The sequence below is a fragment of the Nerophis ophidion genome, linkage group LG01 (genome assembly GCF_033978795.1).
Source record: "Nerophis ophidion isolate RoL-2023_Sa linkage group LG01, RoL_Noph_v1.0, whole genome shotgun sequence".
Lineage (NCBI taxonomy): Eukaryota > Metazoa > Chordata > Actinopteri > Syngnathiformes > Syngnathidae > Nerophis > Nerophis ophidion.
Window position 1 is genome coordinate 62,424,270 of NC_084611.1, and position 20,256 is coordinate 62,444,525.

The window sequence follows — 20,256 nt, forward strand, 5'->3', positions numbered from 1 at the left end:
AAGAGGAAAATAATCATTCAGATTGTTATAGGCGCAAAGTTCAAAAGCCAGCATCTGTGATGGTATGGGGGTGTATTAGTGTCCAAGGCATGGGTAACTTACACATCTGTGAATGCACCATTAATGCTAAAAGGTCCATACAGGTTTTAGAGCAACATATGTTGTCATCCAAGCAATGTTATCATGGACGCCCCTGCTTATTTCAGCAAGACAAGTGTTACAACAGCGTGGTTTCGTAAAAAAAGAGTGCGGGTAATATCCTGGCCCGCCTGCAGTCCAGACCTGTCTCCCATCAAAAATGTGTGGCGCATTATGAAGCGTAAAATACGACAGAGGAGACCCCGGACTGTTGAACGACTGAAGCTCTACTTAAAACAAGAATGGGAAAGAAGTCTACTTTCAAAGCTTCAACAATTAGTTTCCTCAGTTCCCAAACAGTTATTGAGTGCTGTTAATAGAAAAGGTGATGTAACACAGTGGTGAACATGTCCTTTCCTAACTACTTTGTCACTTGTTGCAGCCATAAAATTCTAAGTTAATCATTATTTCCAAAAAAAAAATAAAGTTTATGAGTTTGAACATCAAATATCTTGTCTTTGTAGTGCATTCAATTGAATATGGGTTGAAAAGGATTTGCCAATCATTGTATTTCGTTTATATTTACATCTAACACAATTTCCCAAATCATATGGAAACGGGGTTTGTATATATATGTATATATATATATATATATATATATATATATATATATATATATATATATATATACGTATGTATATATATATATACGTATGTATATATATATAAACACAACCATCTGATTGGTTACACGCAGAGCGGTAACAGCCAATCAGCAGTGTGTATTCAGAGCGCATGTAACAGCCAATCAGCAGTGCGTATTCAGAGCGGTGATAGTGGATATAATAATGTAACAGTATCATAAAGCCTACATGAATTCTATTGTGTTCAGGGATGAATAGTCTCTCCTATTGCTATTGTACTATTTTCTCAGCTATAGTTACATTAATCATTAGGGATGTAGCAGCCTAGTTTTTAATGGCAGGGTCCCTGCTATCACATGTTGATAAAAATATACCACTTACATAATAAAAATCAACTACAGGCTTCCCAAATAAGTCATTATTTTGACTAAGGCATTGTTTTGTATTAGTCTGTCAATATTTAGGCCTCAGCACACCCCGCAACCCTAAAAAGGACAAGCGGTAGAAAATGGATGGATGGAAAATAATGATATACTTAGTATCTCAGGTAACTAGGACTGTTTTGTGTTTTGTTTTTACTTCCTGGAAAAAATTTTTAGATATATATCGTGTATTGCCCCATTCAGCATACGGAGCGTAAAACACAAACAAAAGTTGTAGGCTTCTTTACGCGACGAAGCCGGCCTACTTCACCACAGTCTGTAGTCTATTGCCCCCCAGGCAGTGATGAGATGAAGATATGATGGTTGTGACAGGCCAAATTACACTGTTCCCTACAGTATCAGTTATTGAAATTTGTATTATTTGTGGACAACACCAACTTTTACAGTTTGGGACATGACTTAAAGCGTTATCAAACATTATTGAACAGGAAATTATTAAACTTTAGAGATGGTTTGATGTCAATAAATTATTATAAAATGTAAAAAAAAACAAAGTTTATGATGTTTTGGAAGAGGAAAAGGGAGGAAACGATCAATCTGTCAATACATGGAATTGATATTCAAAGGGTTTCTGAACTTAGATTTTTAGGAGTGATACTGAATGACGACGGTCTGACATGTAAATCTCATCTTGCAAATGTACGGAAAAAGATGTCAAAGAGTATTTTTATATTACATTAGGTAAAATGTGTTTTAGATCATAGGGCAATGCGTATTTTGTATTGTGCACTTATATTGCCATATATCAGCTACTGTGTGCAAGTGTGGGGGAACACATACGAGTAACATAAAGGCATTGTATCAACTATTAGGATTATTCACAAAGCAGATTATCTAGAACACACTAACATACTATTTATTAATTCAGGTTTATTGACACTACAGGATTTAGTAAAGTTATACATTATGTGTTATGTTTAAGGCCAAAAGTAAAACATTACCAGCAAATTTACAAAAAATGTTTGTCACAACTTCTGAGAATGAAGAGCATAGAAGAAAAGGTAATTTCAAACATCAGTATTGAATGACAACTTTAAAACAAATGTGTTTATCAGTTGTGGGGGTTAAACTATGGAATTCTCTTTACAATGAGATAAAATATGTAGAAATGTATTCCAAATAATTGCAAAATATATATAAAGACAGAATAATAAGACCAAATGGAAAGCCATAAGTGTTTACATATTGCTTTATATTGTTGTCTTACTTATTTGTTGTCTTTTTTTGTATTTGTTTTGTATCATCCCGTGAGGTGTATATTACTTTTTTTTTCGGTTTGTACTTCATGAAGTTTTGCACTTGTTGTTTTTTGTGTGTTTTTTGTTTGTTTTCATTATATTTGGATATATTTGTTTGGTTTGTATGATTCTGAATCCGGGCTATCCATTAACTTCTAATTATGTTGAAGGGGGCAGGAAATATAAGATTTTCTTCATCCTGTTCCTTCTCAAACATGGGTGTGTACATTTTTTGGGTTGCAAAAGTTTGTCTATTGATCAAAAATGCACATCAATGAAGGAGATAAATAAAAAGGAAATGAAAAAAAAATGAAAAAGGTGTTTTTTGGAAATGAGGGTGCCAAAAAACGCATATGTCACGCTGGGTCGAGGGGGAGGAGCTGCAGCACTTCTTTATCGTGTACTTCTTGCTTGCTCACCCCAGTATAAACCATTTGCTTGCCTAACAGAATTGCTATTGCAACATCCAGTGGACACATTGAAAACGGCAGTTTCTTTCATTTAAAATGCAGCTCATTTTTACACTCCGCAAACTCAGCTTGTGGGCCTGATCCAGCCCGCGGGTCGCATGTTTCACATCCCTGCTCTACAGCCAATATATAATACATACTTGTTTGAATTTACAACATATTCTTGAGCAAGGACGAACACGTAGTACTAAATGTATTTGTTGCGGGCCACCTTGAATAACTGAATGTATCAGAAATACTGATGATGTGCTATAGATATCTGTTGAGTATAATAATAACTCTTATGGTGGGCCAAAACAAATTGCTATAAACACATGGCAGTACAAAAAATAAATGTGTAATATTATGAGTTTTCTTGCTTCTTTTGGCGTGAGGGTGTTTTAACCATTCTAATTGTAGTATTTAAAAATGATTCCTTCAGTTTCCCTGCTTCATTTAACTTTATGATGCTTTTGTGTTTCTGCTCCTCTCAACCTTCTACTCCATTGAAGGAACGTAAGTTCAGAGCGAAGTGAAGCACGGCGAAAGCTGAGAGAGTGCACTGGATTGGTGGATTCTCTCATGTACATTGTCCAATCCCAAATCGACTGTAAAGATGTGGACAATAAGGCATGTATTACTAAATTCGCATCTGGAATATGCAATCATGGTGTATTTGGAGTGTTGTTGTTTTTTTTTTTTTTTTAAAAAAAGCATTCCTTTCCTTACAGCTGATAGAGAACAGTGTGTGTCTGCTGAGAAACCTATCCTTTCACATTCATCGCGAAATCCCTGGCTGTGAGCGCTACCAGGAAGCAGCACCTTTCAACCAGGGCCCTGCCTCGTCCAGCCAAAAGGCTGGTTGTTTTAGCGCCCGAAAGAGTAAAGGTGTGTTACTCATATAAAAAAATCCTTGTGCACAGTTGAACAACTCGGTTGACTATTAGCTTACAAGGACACACTCAAACAAAACTACAATTTAGCACTGGAATGTTGCGAATGTGAGAAGCTTATCCCCTCTAGCTGCATTTAGCCTGTTCTATTAAAACCCTTTCACATTTAACATTTAGAGGAGTAAAGTTGTTTATCTGCAAACTATACATACCCTGATATTACATTGTCACCATGTTTCTATAAACTATCTGAAAAATGTGTCCTTCCATTGCTCCTGCTGATTCTTGGTGTTGTTGGGATTCAAACAGGTGCCAACTAGTTGCTTCAGTTATGTTTCTCTTTTTCATGTGGCTGAATGCTTTCTGATTTTCACTCCTTTTTCTGTCTCCTCTGATCTTCTACTTTTGTCTTTGCTTTTTGGCGCTGGGCTACAGATGAGTGGTTTTCTAAAGGTAAGCTCCTTACTGCGTGCTATGCTGGTAGTAAAAGAACCCAGAATCAATCCCTTCCCCAGAATCATTGCCATTTGCTTGCAACTCTCAATATAAACCAGCATTCATGTTTGGTTGTTTATATGTATGTATATAAAAATTATTTTACATAGTTTTTTAAAAGGTACCCAAAGACAGTTTTTGGAAAGCAGCAAATACCGTTTGGTTTCGGTGTATGAATTAATCCTAAAATTATATTTACATAACATTCTACAATTCTTTAACATGCATTTATACATTTTCTTTCCTGTGGATGCACATGGCACTGTTTCAGTGGAATGGTCCCGTGATAGTAGTATTACTAGTAGTAGAAGTAGTATTTGAGCTAACAGGCTGGAACGCTGTCTTCGTACTAACACCCAAATGATTGCATTATCAATTTACAAACATAAAAGGTTGGCCACAAGCCCAGCATGTTATGTTTATTTAATGTTCCTCAATCTGTAACTTTTAATGTCTGTTCCAGGAAAGAAAGATGAAGACACAACTGCCGACATTATAGACATTCCAAAGAGGACCACACCTGCTAAAGGTAGGAGTCTAATCAACATTGTAACGGCTTACGCCTTCTCGTCTACCTTCACCTAACACTCTTATATGTTTGCTCGCTCTTCTAAACTTGTTCTCCAACATCTTTACCTGCTGTTCCACCTGTGTTTGTCCTGTTCTCCCTTGTAGGCTACGAGCTGTTGTTCCAGCCAGAGGTGGTCCGCATCTATACTTCTCTGTTGAAGGAATCTAAGAATCCCACAGTGCTGGAGGCCTCAGCTGGAGCTGTGCAGAATCTTTCTGCTGGACGCTGGACAGTAAGGAACCCCTTTGCATGATCACCCTAATTTATTTAACTACAGCAAATCCTATTTCAACATTCAAAAAGACTCAAAATAAGCTATTGCCTCACTTCTGAAGTGAAACATGCTCCTACTTACACATTTTACCAATGTAGACCTTGACAGATTTCACATATAGTTTTTTTATATCCAAGATTATGTGCACATTTTGCCAGCAATATATTCAAACCTGTATCACTCTTTGTTTGTGTAGTATGGCAGATACATCCGTGCCCTGCTGCGCCAGGAGAAAGGCCTACCCATGATGACGGAGCTACTGGGCCATGACAATGACAGAGTTGTACGAGCCATGTCAGGGGCCCTTCGCAACCTGGCGATCGATGTTCGTAACAAAGATCTACTTGGTGAGGCTTGTGACTGCCTACAGCTATGTTTGAATAGGTAGTTTTTACAACATAAATCTATCTGTGGCCTTGGTGGCAGGGTTGAATGGCAAGACATTGTCTAAGTTGCGTATTTGACCCCAAGTGATTCGTGCTTCCATGTTGAATTTGCCAAAAGTGTCAGAAAAGACCGGGGGCCTCATGTACAAAAACTTAGTGTACTGTTGCTGACTGTGAAGTTGAGAAGTATCAAGAGAGAACTCAATGGAAATGTGCGGTGCTTCATGCTGACTTCATGGCTGTCAAAAGCATAATGCTACTGTACATGCTGTGGATATATTGGCGACACTCGGAGGTGATGCTGGGCAACTGTTTAAATAAAGAAATGTCAAACAATTACTCCTCAGACTGATTGACGTGTACATCAGCGACATATGAACAATTAACAATCCCCCCCCCCCGTGTGTGAAATAAGGCAATTTATATAAAAGCATAGGAAAAGTTGTGCAAGAACCCATTACATTATCAGCATGTTAGCTATGTACAGTGCATTCCAAAAGTATTCACAGTGCTTCACTTTTTCCACATTTTTGTTATGTTACACCCTGAGTCCAAAATGGACTGAGTTATTTTTTTCCCCTCAAGATTCTACAAACAATACCCCATAATGACAACGTTAAAAAATAATTGTTCCCAAAATTTTGCCAATAAGAAATTGAAAAAAATATCACATGTTCATATGTGTTCACAGCTTTTACTCAATACTTTGCTGCTGCACTTTTGGCAGCAATTCCAGCCTTGAGTCTTTTTAAATATGATCCTTCAAGCTTGGCACACCTCATTTTGGGCAGTTTCGCCCATTCCTCTTTGCCTATTCTTCCTTGCAGCACCTCTTAAGCTCCATCAGAGTGAAAAGGGCAGTGTACAGACACATCCTGGATGAAAACAAATGTTTTTTTACCCAACGTAATGGAGCTCTAGAGGTGATGCAAAGAAGAATGGGCAAAACTGCCCAAAGATAGGTGTGCCAAGCTTTTGGCATCATATTAAAAAAGACTTGAGGCTGTAATTGCTGCCAAAGGTGCATCAACAAAGTATTGAGCAAAGGCTGTTAATACTTAAGTACATTTGATTTTGTATTTTTTTTAATTTACAAAAATTAAAACTTCAAATTGTCACTATTGTCTGTAGAATTTTGAGGGCAACATTATTTATTCATTTAGTCCGGGCTATAACATAACAACATGTGGAAAATATGTGAATACTTTCTAAATGCACTTTATATTAAGTTCCCGTACAGGGCAGCTGAATAGGCCCCAAATTAAAGCGTAGTTTGTAACAAGTAAAAGCCGTTTCTTTCTAATGTAATTAGAGTTATCGACTGCACACACATTGTTTGTCATCATATATGATCATCTGTATATGTCAACAGGAAACATTTTAATTTAATTTAGTTCAGATTAAGATATTTCAAACAAGCCTCTCATTGTCTCTGTGTGCCAACTATATGCATGTTAAAAACCTGTGCGTAACAAGTGAAATACTAAACCACACACTTTTCATGTGATTCGTAAGAAGCATCTCCAAGCTATTGTCAGTGAAATTCTTCTTTTTTTGCCGCCTTGCTCATTATCTTTGTGACTCATTATCTCATTACCTTATGCAAATGGTTAGTTTAAATATGATTTGCATATTTAAATAGGTATGCAGATAGGGCTGAGCATTATGGACCAAAACTGATACCGCTGTATTTTTAGTCCAAATGGCGCCATACGATATATACCGGTATCTTGAACGTGTAAAGTGCTTAAGGTCGCTTAAGTGTTTTGAGGCTAGATAACCAGTGTTGAGAGTACTCAGATTAGTTTTGTTGTAAGTAGTAACATAATGTGTTTATTCTTATAAAGTAATTCTTTAGCCGTTACTATGTCAAAGCAATTTTCGTAAATGTTGTTCTTGAATGTTAGGTTTATAGCGTCAAGGTTGTGCGCAGGGATAGCTTCTACTCGCTCACCGTGGTGAAATCCGCTGGCTGGTAATTTTAAAACTAATTTTCAGCCACCCAGCCGCTATACTATACAATAGCTTAGTCCGCACAGGCTGTGGGGAGAGGCACTTCTAAACCGAGTTGTAGCTAAACATTTGACACACTGACCGAGCAACAGGGAAGAGCTATCGTTAGCGGCTGTGCTAAGTAGCTAACAGAAGTTTACAACATTAACAGATGAGATTAGTGATAAAGTCGCTACACGGAGAGGTTATAGGTTCTCAAGCAAGTGTTTAAATAAAGCTTTAGTCACTCACCAAAATCCAAATGCAGTTGCTGACCAAAGCATCGCATCACTCGGGAGTCACCGGTTTTTTTTTTTATAAGTTTGATCTCAAGCAAGTGTGTAAATAAAGCTTTAGTCACTCACCAAAATCCAAATGCAGTTGCTGACCAAAGCATCGCATCACTCGGGAGTCACCAGAATTTTTTTTTATAAGTTTGATCCCCAGCGCATTATGTCATTGAGTGTCAAAGAACCCTCCTCATGCACCCCAGGGGTGGGGGTGAGCGTCAGCCAAAGAGGATGCCATGTGCTTTGCCCGTTTGGCGCAGAGAAGCACAAACGGCTGTAAAAAAGGTACATTAGGAGATATAGCGTTACTGTTTCAAATATGTACCGCTTTTAATAAAATAAAAAATTATAAAATATTAACTATAATATTAAAGTCCATCCATCCATCCATCTTCCCCCGCCTATCCGAGGTCGGATCGCGTGGGCAGCAGTCTAAGCAGGGAAGCCCAGACTTCCCTCCCCCCATCCACTTCGCACAGCTCCTCTTGGGGATCCAGAGGCGTTCCCAGGCCAGCCGGGAGATATAGTCTCCCCAACGTGTCCTGGGTTTTTCCCATGGCCGGACGTGCATGAAACACCTCCCTTGGGAGGCGCTAGGGTGGCATACCTGACTAGTTGCCCGAACCACCTGATCTGGCTCCTCTCGATGTGGAGGAGCAGTGGCTTTACTTTGAGCTCCTTCCGAATGACAGAGCTTCTCACCCTCTCTCTAAGGGGGAGCCCTGCCACCCGGCGGAGGAAACTCCTAATGGCCGTTTGTACCCGTGATCCTGTCCTTTCGGTCATAACCCATAGCTCATGACAATAGGTGAGAATGAGAACATAGATCGACCGGTAAAGTGAGAGCTTTGCCTTCCGGCTCAGCTACTTCTTCACCATAACGGATCGATACAGCGTCCGCATTGCTGAAGACGCCCCACCCATCCACTCTTCCCTCACTCGTGAACAAGACTCCGAGGTACTTGAACGCCTCCACTTGGGGCAAGATCTCCTCCCCAAACCGTAGGTGGCACTCCACCCTTTTCTGGGCGAGAACCATGGACTCTGACTTGGAGGTGCTGATTCTCATTCGGGTCGCTTCACACTCTGCTGCGAACCGATCCAGTGAGAGCTGAAGATCCCGGCAAGATGAAGCCATTAGGACCACATCATCTGCAAAAAGCAGAGACCTAATCCTGCGGCCACCAAACCAGATACTCTCAACGCCCTGTCTGCGCCCAGAAATTCTGTCCATAAAAGTTATGAACAAAATCGGTGACAAAGAGCAGCCTTGGCGGAGTCCAACCCTCACTGGAAACTGGTCCGACTTGCTGCCGGCGATGCGAACCAAGCTCTGACACTGATCATACAGGGAGCGGACCGCAACAATAAGACTCCCTGAGCACTCCCCACAGGACTTCCCGGGGTACACAGTCAAATGCCTTCTCCAAGTCCACAAAACACATGTATACTGGTGGGGCAAACTCCCATGCACCCTCAAGGACCCTGCCAAGAGTATAGAGCTGGTCCACAGTTCCACGACCAGGAAGAAAACGATACTGTTCCTCCTGAATCCGAGGTTCAACTATCTGGCGTAGCCGCCTCTCCAATACACCTGAATAGACCTTACCGGGAAAGCTGAGGACTGTGATCCCACGATAGTTGGAACCCACCCTCCAGTTCCCCTTCTTAAAGAGAGGAACCACCACCCCCAGATGTACCGCCCCCGATGTTCACGCGATGTTGCAGAGTCTTGTCAACCAAGACAGCCCCACAGCATCCAGAGCCTCAAGGAACTGCTTCCTCATCGGAAGACGTGTTGGTAGGATTGAGGAGGTCTTGGAAGTATCCCCTTCACCGATCCACAACATCCGCAATCAAGGTCAGCAGAACACCATCCCCACCATACACGGTGTTGACATTGCACTGCTTCCCCTTCCTGAGGTGGCGGATGGTGGTTCTGAATCGCTTCGAAGCAGTCTGGAATTCGTTTTCCATGGCTTCCCCGAACTCCTCCCATGTCCGAGTTTTTGCCTACGTGACCGCTGAAGCCAGACACCACTTGGCCTGTCAGTACCTGTCTGCTGCCTCCGGAGTCCTATGAGTCAAAAGAGCCCGATAGGACTCTTTCTTCAGCTTGACGGCATCCTTCACCGCTGGTGGACCAGCGGGTTCTAGGGTTACCGCCAAGACAGGCACCAGCCACCTTGCAGCAGCAGCTCCAATCATCTGCCTCGACAATAGAGGTACGGAACATCGTCCCCTCTGACTCAATGTCCAGCGCCTCCCTCGTCACATGTTCAAAGTTCTTCCGCAGGTGGGAATTGAAACTCTCTAAGAGGGGACTCTACTAGGCGTTCCCAGTAAACCCTCACAATATGTTTGGGCCTGCCTGTCCGGCATCCTCCCCCACCATCGGAGCCAACACACCACCAGGTGGTGATCGGTAGCAAGCACCGCCGCAAATCCGATGGCACAACTACAAAGTCGATCATGGAACTGCTGCATAGGGTGTCCTGATGCCAAGTGCACATATGGACACTTATGTTTGAACATGGTGTTTGTATGGACAATCTGTGACGAGCACAAAAGTCCAATAACAAAACACCACTTTTGTTAAGATCCGGGTGGCCATTCTTCCCAATCACGCCTTTCCAGGTTTCACTGTCATTGCCAACATGAGCATTGAAGTCCCCCAGTAGAACGAGGGAATCACCCGGGGGAGCACTCTCCAGTACTCCCTTGAGTGAATCCAAAATGGGTGGGTACTCTGAGCTGCCATTTGGCGCATACGCGCAAACAGTCAAGACCCGTCCCCCAACCCTTAGGCGGAGGGAGGCTACCCTCTCGTCCACTGGGTTGAACTCCAACGTGCAGGCTTTGAGCTGGGGGGAAACAATAATTGCCACCCCAGCCCGTCGCCTCTCACTGCTGGCAACGCCACAGTGGAAGAGAGTCCAGCCCCTCTTGAAAGAACTGGTTCCAGAGCCTTTGCTGTGCGTCAAAGTGATTCCGACTATATCGAGCTGAAACTTCACCTCGCGCACTAGCTCAGGCTCCTTCCCCCACAGTGAGGTGACATTCCACGTCCCAAGAGCTAGCTTATGTAGCCGAGTATCGGACACCCAAGTGCCCTGCTTTCGGCTGCCTCACAGCTCACGTTGCAGCCGACCTCTATGGCCCCTGCTAAGGGTGGTGAGCCCATGGGAGGCAGGACCCACGTTGCCTCTTCGGGCTGTGCCCGCCCGGGCCCCATGGGAACAGGCCCGGCCACCAGGCGCTCGCCATCGTGCCCCACCTGCCTGGCTTGAGAGGGGGGCCCTTGGTGCAATACCGGTGTATATAGCCTAGCCCTAGCTGGGCGTGAACATGGAGGGCGAGCTAGTCCAACATGTGTGCCCAACTTCACGCTAATTAAGTTGTACAAAATAAATGTTCTTGAATTAATGCGTGCGCAGTCTTTAATACAAACCCTGTTTCTATATGAGTTGAGAACTTGTATAAGATGTAAATATAAACGTAATACAATGATTTGCAAATCATTTTCAACCCATATTCAGTTGAATATGCTACAAAGACAATATATTTGATGTTCAAACTGATAAACATTTTTTTTGTTGCGCAAATAATCATTAACTTTAGAATTTGATGCCTGCAACACGTGACAAAGAAGTTGGGAAAGGTGGCAATAAATACTGATAAAGTTGAGGAATGCTCATCAAACACTTATATGGAACATCCCACATGTGTGCAGGCTAATTGGGAACAGTTGGCTGCCATGATTGGGTATAAAAGCAGCTTCCATGAAATGCTAAGTAATTCATAAACAAGGATGGGGCGAGGGTCACCACTTTGTAAGCAAATTGTCGAACAGTTTTAGAACATTTCTCAACGAGCTATTGCAAGGCATTTAGGGATTTTACCATCTACCATCCGTGAAATCATCAAAATGTTCAGAGAATCTGGAGAAATCACTGCATGTAAGCGATGATATTCAGGACTTTTGATCCTTCAGGCGGTACTGCATCAAAAACCGACATCAATGTGTAAAGGATATCACCCCTTTGTCCACAACTGCATGAGCAAATAGTCAAACAGTTTAAGAACAACATTTTTTAAAGTGCAATTGCAAGAAATTTAGGAATTTCAACATCTGCGGTCTATAATATCATCAAAAGGTTCAGAGAATCTGGAGAAATCACTCCACGTAAGCGGCATGGTCGGAAACCAACATTGAATGACCGTGACCTTCGATCCCTCAGGCGGCACTGTATCAAAAACCGACATCAATCTCTAAAGGATATCACCACATGGGCTCAGGAACACTTCATAAAACCACTGTCAGTAACTACAGTTGGTCGCTACATCGTAAATGCAAGTTAAATCTCTACTATGCAAATCCAAATCCAGTTATCAACAACACCCTGAAACACCGCCGGCTTCGCTGGACTGATGCAAAGTGGAAAAGTGTTCTGTGGTCTGACGAGTCCACATTACAAATTATAATAGGAAACAGAGGACGTGGTGCCCTCCAGAACATAGAGGAAAATAACCATTCGGATTGTTATAGGCGCAAAGTTCAAAAGCCAGCATCTGTGATGGTATGGGGGTGTATTAGTGCCCAAGGCATGGGTAACTTACACATCTGTGAAGGCACATTTTGGAGCAACATATGTTGTCATCCAAGCAATGTTATCATGGACGCCCCTGCTTATTTCAGCAAGACAATGCCAAGCCTCTTGTTACAACAGCGTGGCTTCGTAGTAAAAGAGTGTGGGCACTTTCTTGGCCCGCTTGCAGTTCAGAACTGTCTCCCTTTGAAAATGTGTGGCGCATTATGAAGCGTAAAATACGACAGCGTTGACCCCGGACTGTTGAACGACTGAAGCTTTACATTAAACAAGAATGGGAAAGAATTCCACTTTCAAAGCTTTAACAATTAGTTTCCTCGGTTCCCAAACGTTCATTGAGTGTTGTTAAAAGAATAGGTGATGTTACACAGTGGTGAACATGCCCTTTCCCAACTACTTTGGCACGTGTTGCAGCCATGAAATTCTAAGTTCATTATTAGTTGCAAAAAAAAATCAAGTGTATGAGTTTGAACATCAATTGTCTTGTCTTTGTAGTGCATTCAACTGAATATGGGTTGAAAAGGTTTTACAAATCATTGTATTCTGTTTATATTTACATCTAACACAATTTCCCAACTCATATGGAAACGGGGTTTGTACATCTAAATCTATTTGTGCTTTCAACGTTTTTTGGATTTAAACGTACACCAATTTTTAGTAGGAAATCCATTCAAGTCTTATTAATACATGAGGCCCCAGAACATTTTGCCAGTTATTTTTTTGGAATCTTGTTGTCAATCCACAACAGATCAAAGAGACAGAACATGGAACCGTTATACCCATCTCTCCGCTGTGCAATTACAACAACACAGTACACAAAATAATTTTTCAAATAATCATAATCATGGATAATCAACTTTGTATTTAATCTGATTAATAAATACTATTTGACAGCATCGATGCGTTAATACTAGAGGTGTGGGAAATAATATATTTTTAGATGCATCGTAATCCGGACATGAACAATTATAAAATCAATTAGTAAACTTTAATCGATTTATTTATTGTAATTTAAGTAATGCAGACAGTTCTAAAATTTTGCTGAATGCAGCAAGCCACCTCACCGAGAGATCCGACCAGCTTCTTTTTTACAGGGCACTTATGTTCCAGTTTTGCACACATTTCTATTAATTTAGTAATTGTAATTGGAATGCACCTGTAATTTAACTGTTTCTTATTACATATGCATTGTTTTTAAAAGTTACATGTGATATACACTTGTTTAGTGAATCATAAAGAAACTGCATCAATTTAAAGATGCATCAATAATCATTTTTTTAATTGAATCGTAGTCCAATCGTGGGGTGCCCAAAGATTCCCACCTCCTGTTAATACAAACACATTAAAAACACTCATATCTCAAAGCCACAATGCAATGAATATACACACATTTTAACATGTTTTAACATGTGACATGTTTTTTTTTAAAGAAAAACTAACTTTTAGATAATAAATATTGTAAGAAAATAAATACATTAAAATATAGTATCATCAACTACAATAATCTTATGCAATAATGTTATAATGATGTACAATATTTACAAGGGACAGTAGACTTCTATGATATCTCCTTCAAGTTGTTTGTCTGTCAAACACACCATCAACAGTTTTTCCATATTTTCTTGGCCAAGTTGGCTACACATATATTTATATATACACTCATATTTTTGATTTTTTTTTTTGCATTCATTCAATAAATATTGTCTATTCTTTTTCTCAATACTGTTCTTAACACTCAATTTTGCTGTTCCAATGGCTGTAAAACAAAGGTATCCACAAGCTATTGCTAGTGAGTAGAACCGAATGTTTTGTGAGGGTCCTAAGGTGTCCATACTGACAATCGCTTTGCCTACCAGAAATACTCTCGCAACTAAAAGTATAACAGTTAGCCAAGAGACACCTCATATATTAAAACACTTGGAAGTTAGGTGGAGCGCACACATTTGAGGAACGATTGTATTAGTAACTGATAGTCATTAAATTAGCAGCAAAGTTGCTAGGTCAACAACACTGAGCCATGAGCTGGTCCTTGTGGGTAAGGAACCAGCCACTCCGCCACAAATAAATAAATGTATGGGAAACACAGTGAGCCATTCATTCTGGTAGAAACTCAGAAATGTTAATAATACAAAGTAGTATTAATCATTTAATTGCTGTCCAATTCACATACTTGTGCGTTTTCAGGCAAACATGCAGTGCCCAATTTAGTGGCCAACCTGCCTGGTGGAGGTCAGAGTCAGCCTGTGCGAGCGCTATCGGAGGCAACAGTGCTGTCTGTGTTGAGCACGCTCCAAGAGGTGCTTGGCTCAGGTGTGGAAGCAGTAAAGACTCTCAGAGCCTCGCAAGGAATTGAGAGGCTAGTCCTCATCAACAAGGACGGGTAAGGATCTTCACTGAACTGTAGCATGGATTTAAATATTGTCAATATTTCTTTGCAGTCTTTTAAGTCCCCGTTTTTTCCTCACGCTTGTGTAATCCCCCACTAGTAATCGTTCTGAGAGGGAAGTGCGCGGAGCTGGTCTAATATTGCAGACTGTGTGGGGCTACAAGGAGCTGCGGCGCACTTTAGAGAAGGATGGATGGAAGAAAACTGACTTCATGGTCAGCCTAAATCCTCCCAGCAACAACACCAGGGCCAACGGAGGATATGAGGACAGCACTCTGCCGCTCATAGACAAAGGTCAGATAGCAGAGGGCTTGGTGCTCTGTCATCAGAAGTACCATTTATGTCCATGCAAAAGTACAATTTATTTGTAAAAAAAAAAAACTGTTCATAATCTTACATGCAACTTATATACTTGTATCTAGTTCTATTCATTCGAACGCTATATCCTCTCTTGCACTCATGCATAAAGTCACACTCCTATTTTGATAGATATGCTCTGTTGCTTGTATCCTAACATTTGACTTTTTCCCGCAAGTGAAAAAAAGCGGTGGTCAACCAAGGCAAGGTGGCTGATGTGCATCAAACAGCGAGCAAACTATATGAGTATGCTGGGTGCCTAGATATTCCTGCAAAAAAAAGATATGAGCAAAAAATCGGACTATGCAATGGAATAGACCCCTATACTTTATCAAAAAAGATTTGCGGAGTGATATCAAGGATATCAAAGATCTGGGGCGGCATGCCAGAAACCTGAGGGTTGCAGGTTCACTCCCTGCCTTTTGACATCCAAATCGGTGCCGTTGTGTCCTTGGGCAGGACACTTCACCCTTGCCCCCAGTGCCGCTCACACTGGTCAATGAATGATAGTGGTGGTCGGAGGGGCTGTATGTAGAACTGGCAGCCACGCTTCGGTCAGTCTACCCCAGGTCAGCTGTAGCTATGAAAGTAGCTTACCACCACCAGTTGTGAATGAATGATGGGTTCTCACTTATCTGAAGCGCTTTGAGTGTCTAGAAAAGTGCGATATAAATCTAATCCATTATTATTATGTCGTTGGAGTTCCCAGACATATTAAACTATCTTGTGGTACACGACAAAACAGATGAAAACCTGGAAAAGAATGGGGTCTACAACTTCTTTGTGTGGGTCTGGGTCAAAAATATATAAAAAAAACGTTTAAGAAATAGTAATTTTGTCGTTGTCTTTCGTAAAGTCTTGCACTCTCCTGAACTTCTTGATTAACTCTTAAGGAACTCTGAAGAGATATCTATCCTTTTCACAATTTGAGTGGTTCGAACAGCCAATAGGGGCATTTTTTTTCCTAAAAAGGCTAAATGAACAGTAATTGAGAGCAGACGCTGGTTTGACCACCACAGATATTTAATGGGCTGGAGCTGAGCCGGACGTAAGGTCATCAAAATCCAAGCAATGTAGTTTTTTTTTTTACCTGCATATGATATGCTGATATTACCTAGCTCTTCGTTTCTGAAACGGATATCAAGTGGACATATGCAGCTGCGCACCCCTGGACAACAATGTGAGGTGACACTAGCCCTGGATAATATGTTCTAAAAATTGGGAATTGCAGATTTTTTCACTAAATAATTGATTTACGTTTTTCCCCTTACAATTTAAAGTAACAAATACTAATGACAGAGATAAGTAAGACATTTTCACTTTTATTTGATCAAAATTCAGTAGTTTGAAGGAGACAAGCGGTGCCACAACTTAGAGGCGACATGACAAAACTAAATTAAGAGCTTTCTTTGGGAGGCAAAACTTCTGTCTTGAATAAAATACTTTCGTAAACATACAGTGTGGCAAAAAAGTATTTAGTCAGCCACTGATTGTGCAAGTTCTCCCACTTAAGATGACGAAAGAGGTCTGTGATTTTCATCATAGGTACACTTCAACTGTGAAAGACAGAATGTAAAAAACAAATCCAGGAATTCACATTGTAGGAATTTTAAAGAATTTATTTGTACATTATGGTGGAAAATAATTATTTGGTCAACCATTCAAAGCTCTCACTGATGGAAGGAGGTTCTGGCTCAAAATCTCACGATACATGGCCCCATTCATTCTTTCCTTAACTCGGATCAATCGTCTTGTCCCCTTAGCAGAAAAACAGCCCTAAAACATGATGTTTCCACCCCCATGCTTCACAGTACGTATGGTGTTCTTGGGATGCAACTCTGTATTCTTCTTCCTCCAAACACGACGAGTTGAGTTTATACCAAAATGGATACAGGGATTATACAGCAGAGGATTGGGACAATGTCATGTGGTCAGATGAAACCAAAATAGAACAGTTGAATGCACTACAAAGACAAGATATTTGATGTTCAAACTCATTGACGTAATTTTTTTTGCAAATAATAATTAACTTAGAATTTCATGGCTACAACACGTGCCAAAGTAGTTGGGAAAGGGCATGTTCACCTCTGTGTACATCACCTTTTCTTTTAACAACATTCAATAAACGTTTGGGAACTGAGGAAACTAATTGTTGAAGCTTTGAAAGGGAAATTGTTTTCCATTCTTGTTTTATGTAGCGCTTTAGTCGTTCAACAGTTCAGGGTCTCCGCTGTCGTATTTTACGCTTCATAATGCGCCACACATTTTTGATGGGAGACAGGTCTGGACTGCAGGCGGGCCAGGAAAGTACCCACACTCTTTTACTACTAAACCACGCTTTTGTAACACGTGGCTTGGCATTGTCTTGCTGAAATAAGCAGGGGCGTCCATGATAACGTTGCTTGGATGACAACATATGTTGCTCCAAAACCTGTATGTACTTTCAGCATTAATGGTGTCTTCACAGATGTGTAAGTTACCCATGCCTTGGGCACTAATGCACTCCCATTCCATCAGAGATGCTGGCTTTTGAACGTCGCGCCTATATCAATCCGGATGGTTATTTTCCTCTTTGTTCCGGAGGACACCACGTCCACAGTTTCCAAATATAAATTGAAATGTGGACTCGTCAGACCACAGAACACTTTTCCACTTTGCATCAGTCCATCTTTAATGAGCTCTTGCCATGCAAAGCCAGTGGCGTTCCTTGGTGTTGTTGATAAATGGGTTTTTCTTTGCATAGTAGAGTTTTAACTTGCACTTACAGATGTAGCAACCAACTATAGTTACTGACAGTGGTTTTTATGAAGTGTTCCTGAGCCCATGTGGTGATATCCTTTACACACTGATGTTTGTTTTTGATGCACTACCACCTGAGAGATCAAAGGTCCGTAATATCATCGCTTACGTGCAGTGATTTCTCCAGATTCTCTGAACCATTTGATGATTTTACGGACCGTAGATGGTAAAATCCCTAAATTCCTTACAATAGCTTGTTGAGAAATGTTGTTCTAAAACTGTTCGACAATTTGCTTACAACATGGTGACCCTCGCCCCATCCTTGCTTGTGAATTACTTAGCATTTCATGGAAGCTGCTTTTAAACCCAATCATGGCACCCACCTGTTCCCAATTAGCCTGCACACTTGTGGGATGTTCCAAATAAGTGTTTAATGAAAATTTCTCAATTTTATCAGTATTTATTTCCACCTTTCCCAACTTCTTTGTCACGTGTTGCTGCCATCAAATTCTAAAGTTGATGATTATTTGCAAAAAAAAAATGTTTATCAGTTTGAACGTTGTCTTTGTAGAATATTCAACTGAATATGAGTTGAAAATTATTTGCAAATTATTGTATTCCGTTTATATTTACATCTAACACAATTTCCCAACTCATATGGAAATGGGCTTTGTATAAAGCAATCTTGCCTTTCTTCATACTTCTTCCCAACAAGCTGTTTGGAAGTTGCCCCACTTGTGACCTTTTTCCTAGTGTGACGTCTGTAGATATCTCCATATGTGGTTATTTTACTCCTATCTTCTTGTTTAGGGCAGAGTTTAATCGTACAAGCACATGCATCTTCTGCCTTTGCCATTTCTAATACAAAGTACCCTATAGTTTGAATTTATATCTGTCAGTAGTGACTCAATGGAAGGTCTAAAAACTACAACATGGATTACAGGGAGAAGACGCTGTCATAGTGGACCCATTTAAATAGGCGCATACTGAAGAGAAGATGAATAAGCAGCTTGAGCATAATCTACGCCAAAAATTTGACCACAAGGAAGTGTTTTAAATGTCGGAAAACATCATAATATGGGCCCTTTAAATCTTCACTCTTAAAAAAATTGCTGTATTTTCCATACAACAGAGCACATCGTATATAAGCCCCACCCACTAAATTTAAGAAGAAACGTTTTTTTTACATATTAGCCGCAAAATAAGTTATTTACACAGGATCCATCCATCCATCCATCTATTTCCTACCGCTTGTCCAGGATGATTTTGTAAATGTTATTGTACATACCCTTATTGTTTCTAACGATGCTAGCTTAATTACATTACGATAACACATGCAAATATGAATGAAAGCACTACCATAACACGTGACGGTTTAATAACGATAAATATATATATATTTTTTAGTTACATCACATTTTAAAACTTACAAACCTTTCTTGGAGTGATGTATGAAGAAACCATACATGTAGAAACACTATGGATGAAGACTAGAGATAACAGCACTTGCACTAAAAAAAGGAAATTGTGGTGTTAGCGCAGTGAGTGAAATCAAACAAAAAAAGGTGCAAAAGCACAAAAAATAAAACATAATTTCAGTGTCTCTGTGGGTGTTTTATGAAAACTATTGGTTGAAAACAAAACATTATGACCAAAAGCGAAGAACAATCCATCAATAAGCTCCAAAAGTTCTTTAAACCGCCGCGTACAAAGCGCAGGAAAAAAGAAGCAGCCTACCAACTGGAAAATACGGTACTTCTGTAAACAAAAAATACAGCATTGTACACTGTATTCAAATAAGTAATGAACTAAAGACTTGAGGGTACTTTTTAGTTTCATTAAGTGGATAAACGCAGACTTTTTCACCAAATGGACAACACATCCTAAGCGATGTGTGGCGCGAAAGCTTAGTAATTGTTCTTTCTTATCATACATGGTACCTTGTATAAGACAAAGCCACCGGACTTGGCTGCTTTTCAGCGAAAGTTTGTTTGTACGTTATGGTCTTTTTCACCTTGTAAATAGTTGCATTTCCCCAACTTGGCTAGATACTTCTGTTTCAGATGCTGGAATAAGATTGTTGTGCTGCTGCTTTTTTAAGCAAACTTTGTAGCGTGCAGTCACTTATTCAACACCTGTTGCCACTAATCCAAAAGATTGACAACAGTTTCCTTTGCTTTGCAAAAACTGCTCGCTCTCTTTTTCGTCAGCATTAGTTTTGCTGTGTGTGTAGTAATCTCCGGTAAGGGGAAAAAAAGTGGAGGACTCAAGCTACAGAAACTCCAAAGGGCAAAAATTATGCTGGAGCAGGAGGAGAACATGTTTTTTTGTTTTGTTTTGTTTTTTAATCGTTTGCAACAAAAAACTGAAATTGATTGATAAAATCGATGTATTGCCCAAGCCTGGGTGCC

At 40.4% G+C, this 20,256-nt stretch overlaps 1 protein-coding gene across 25 annotated transcripts in view; it reads left to right on the plus strand.

Moving 5' to 3' along the window:
• The window catches only part of ctnnd1 (catenin (cadherin-associated protein), delta 1), a 105,460-nt gene that overhangs the window by 69,220 nt on the left and 15,984 nt on the right, over positions 1–20,256 (plus strand). For 24 of the 25 annotated variants that reach the window (XM_061908867.1, XM_061908706.1, XM_061908824.1 and 21 more), the window contains 8 exons: positions 3,365–3,482; positions 3,584–3,740; positions 4,181–4,198; positions 4,704–4,769; positions 4,916–5,043; positions 5,282–5,432; positions 14,548–14,743; positions 14,850–15,043. In XM_061908867.1, coding sequence (XP_061764851.1) covers positions 3,365–3,482; positions 3,584–3,740; positions 4,181–4,198; positions 4,704–4,769; positions 4,916–5,043; positions 5,282–5,432; positions 14,548–14,743; positions 14,850–15,043 — 1,028 coding nt within the window. The remainder of the gene's footprint in view (positions 1–3,364; positions 3,483–3,583; positions 3,741–4,180; positions 4,199–4,703; positions 4,770–4,915; positions 5,044–5,281; positions 5,433–14,547; positions 14,744–14,849; positions 15,044–20,256) is intronic. The other variant, XM_061908724.1, reaches the window with a different exon arrangement.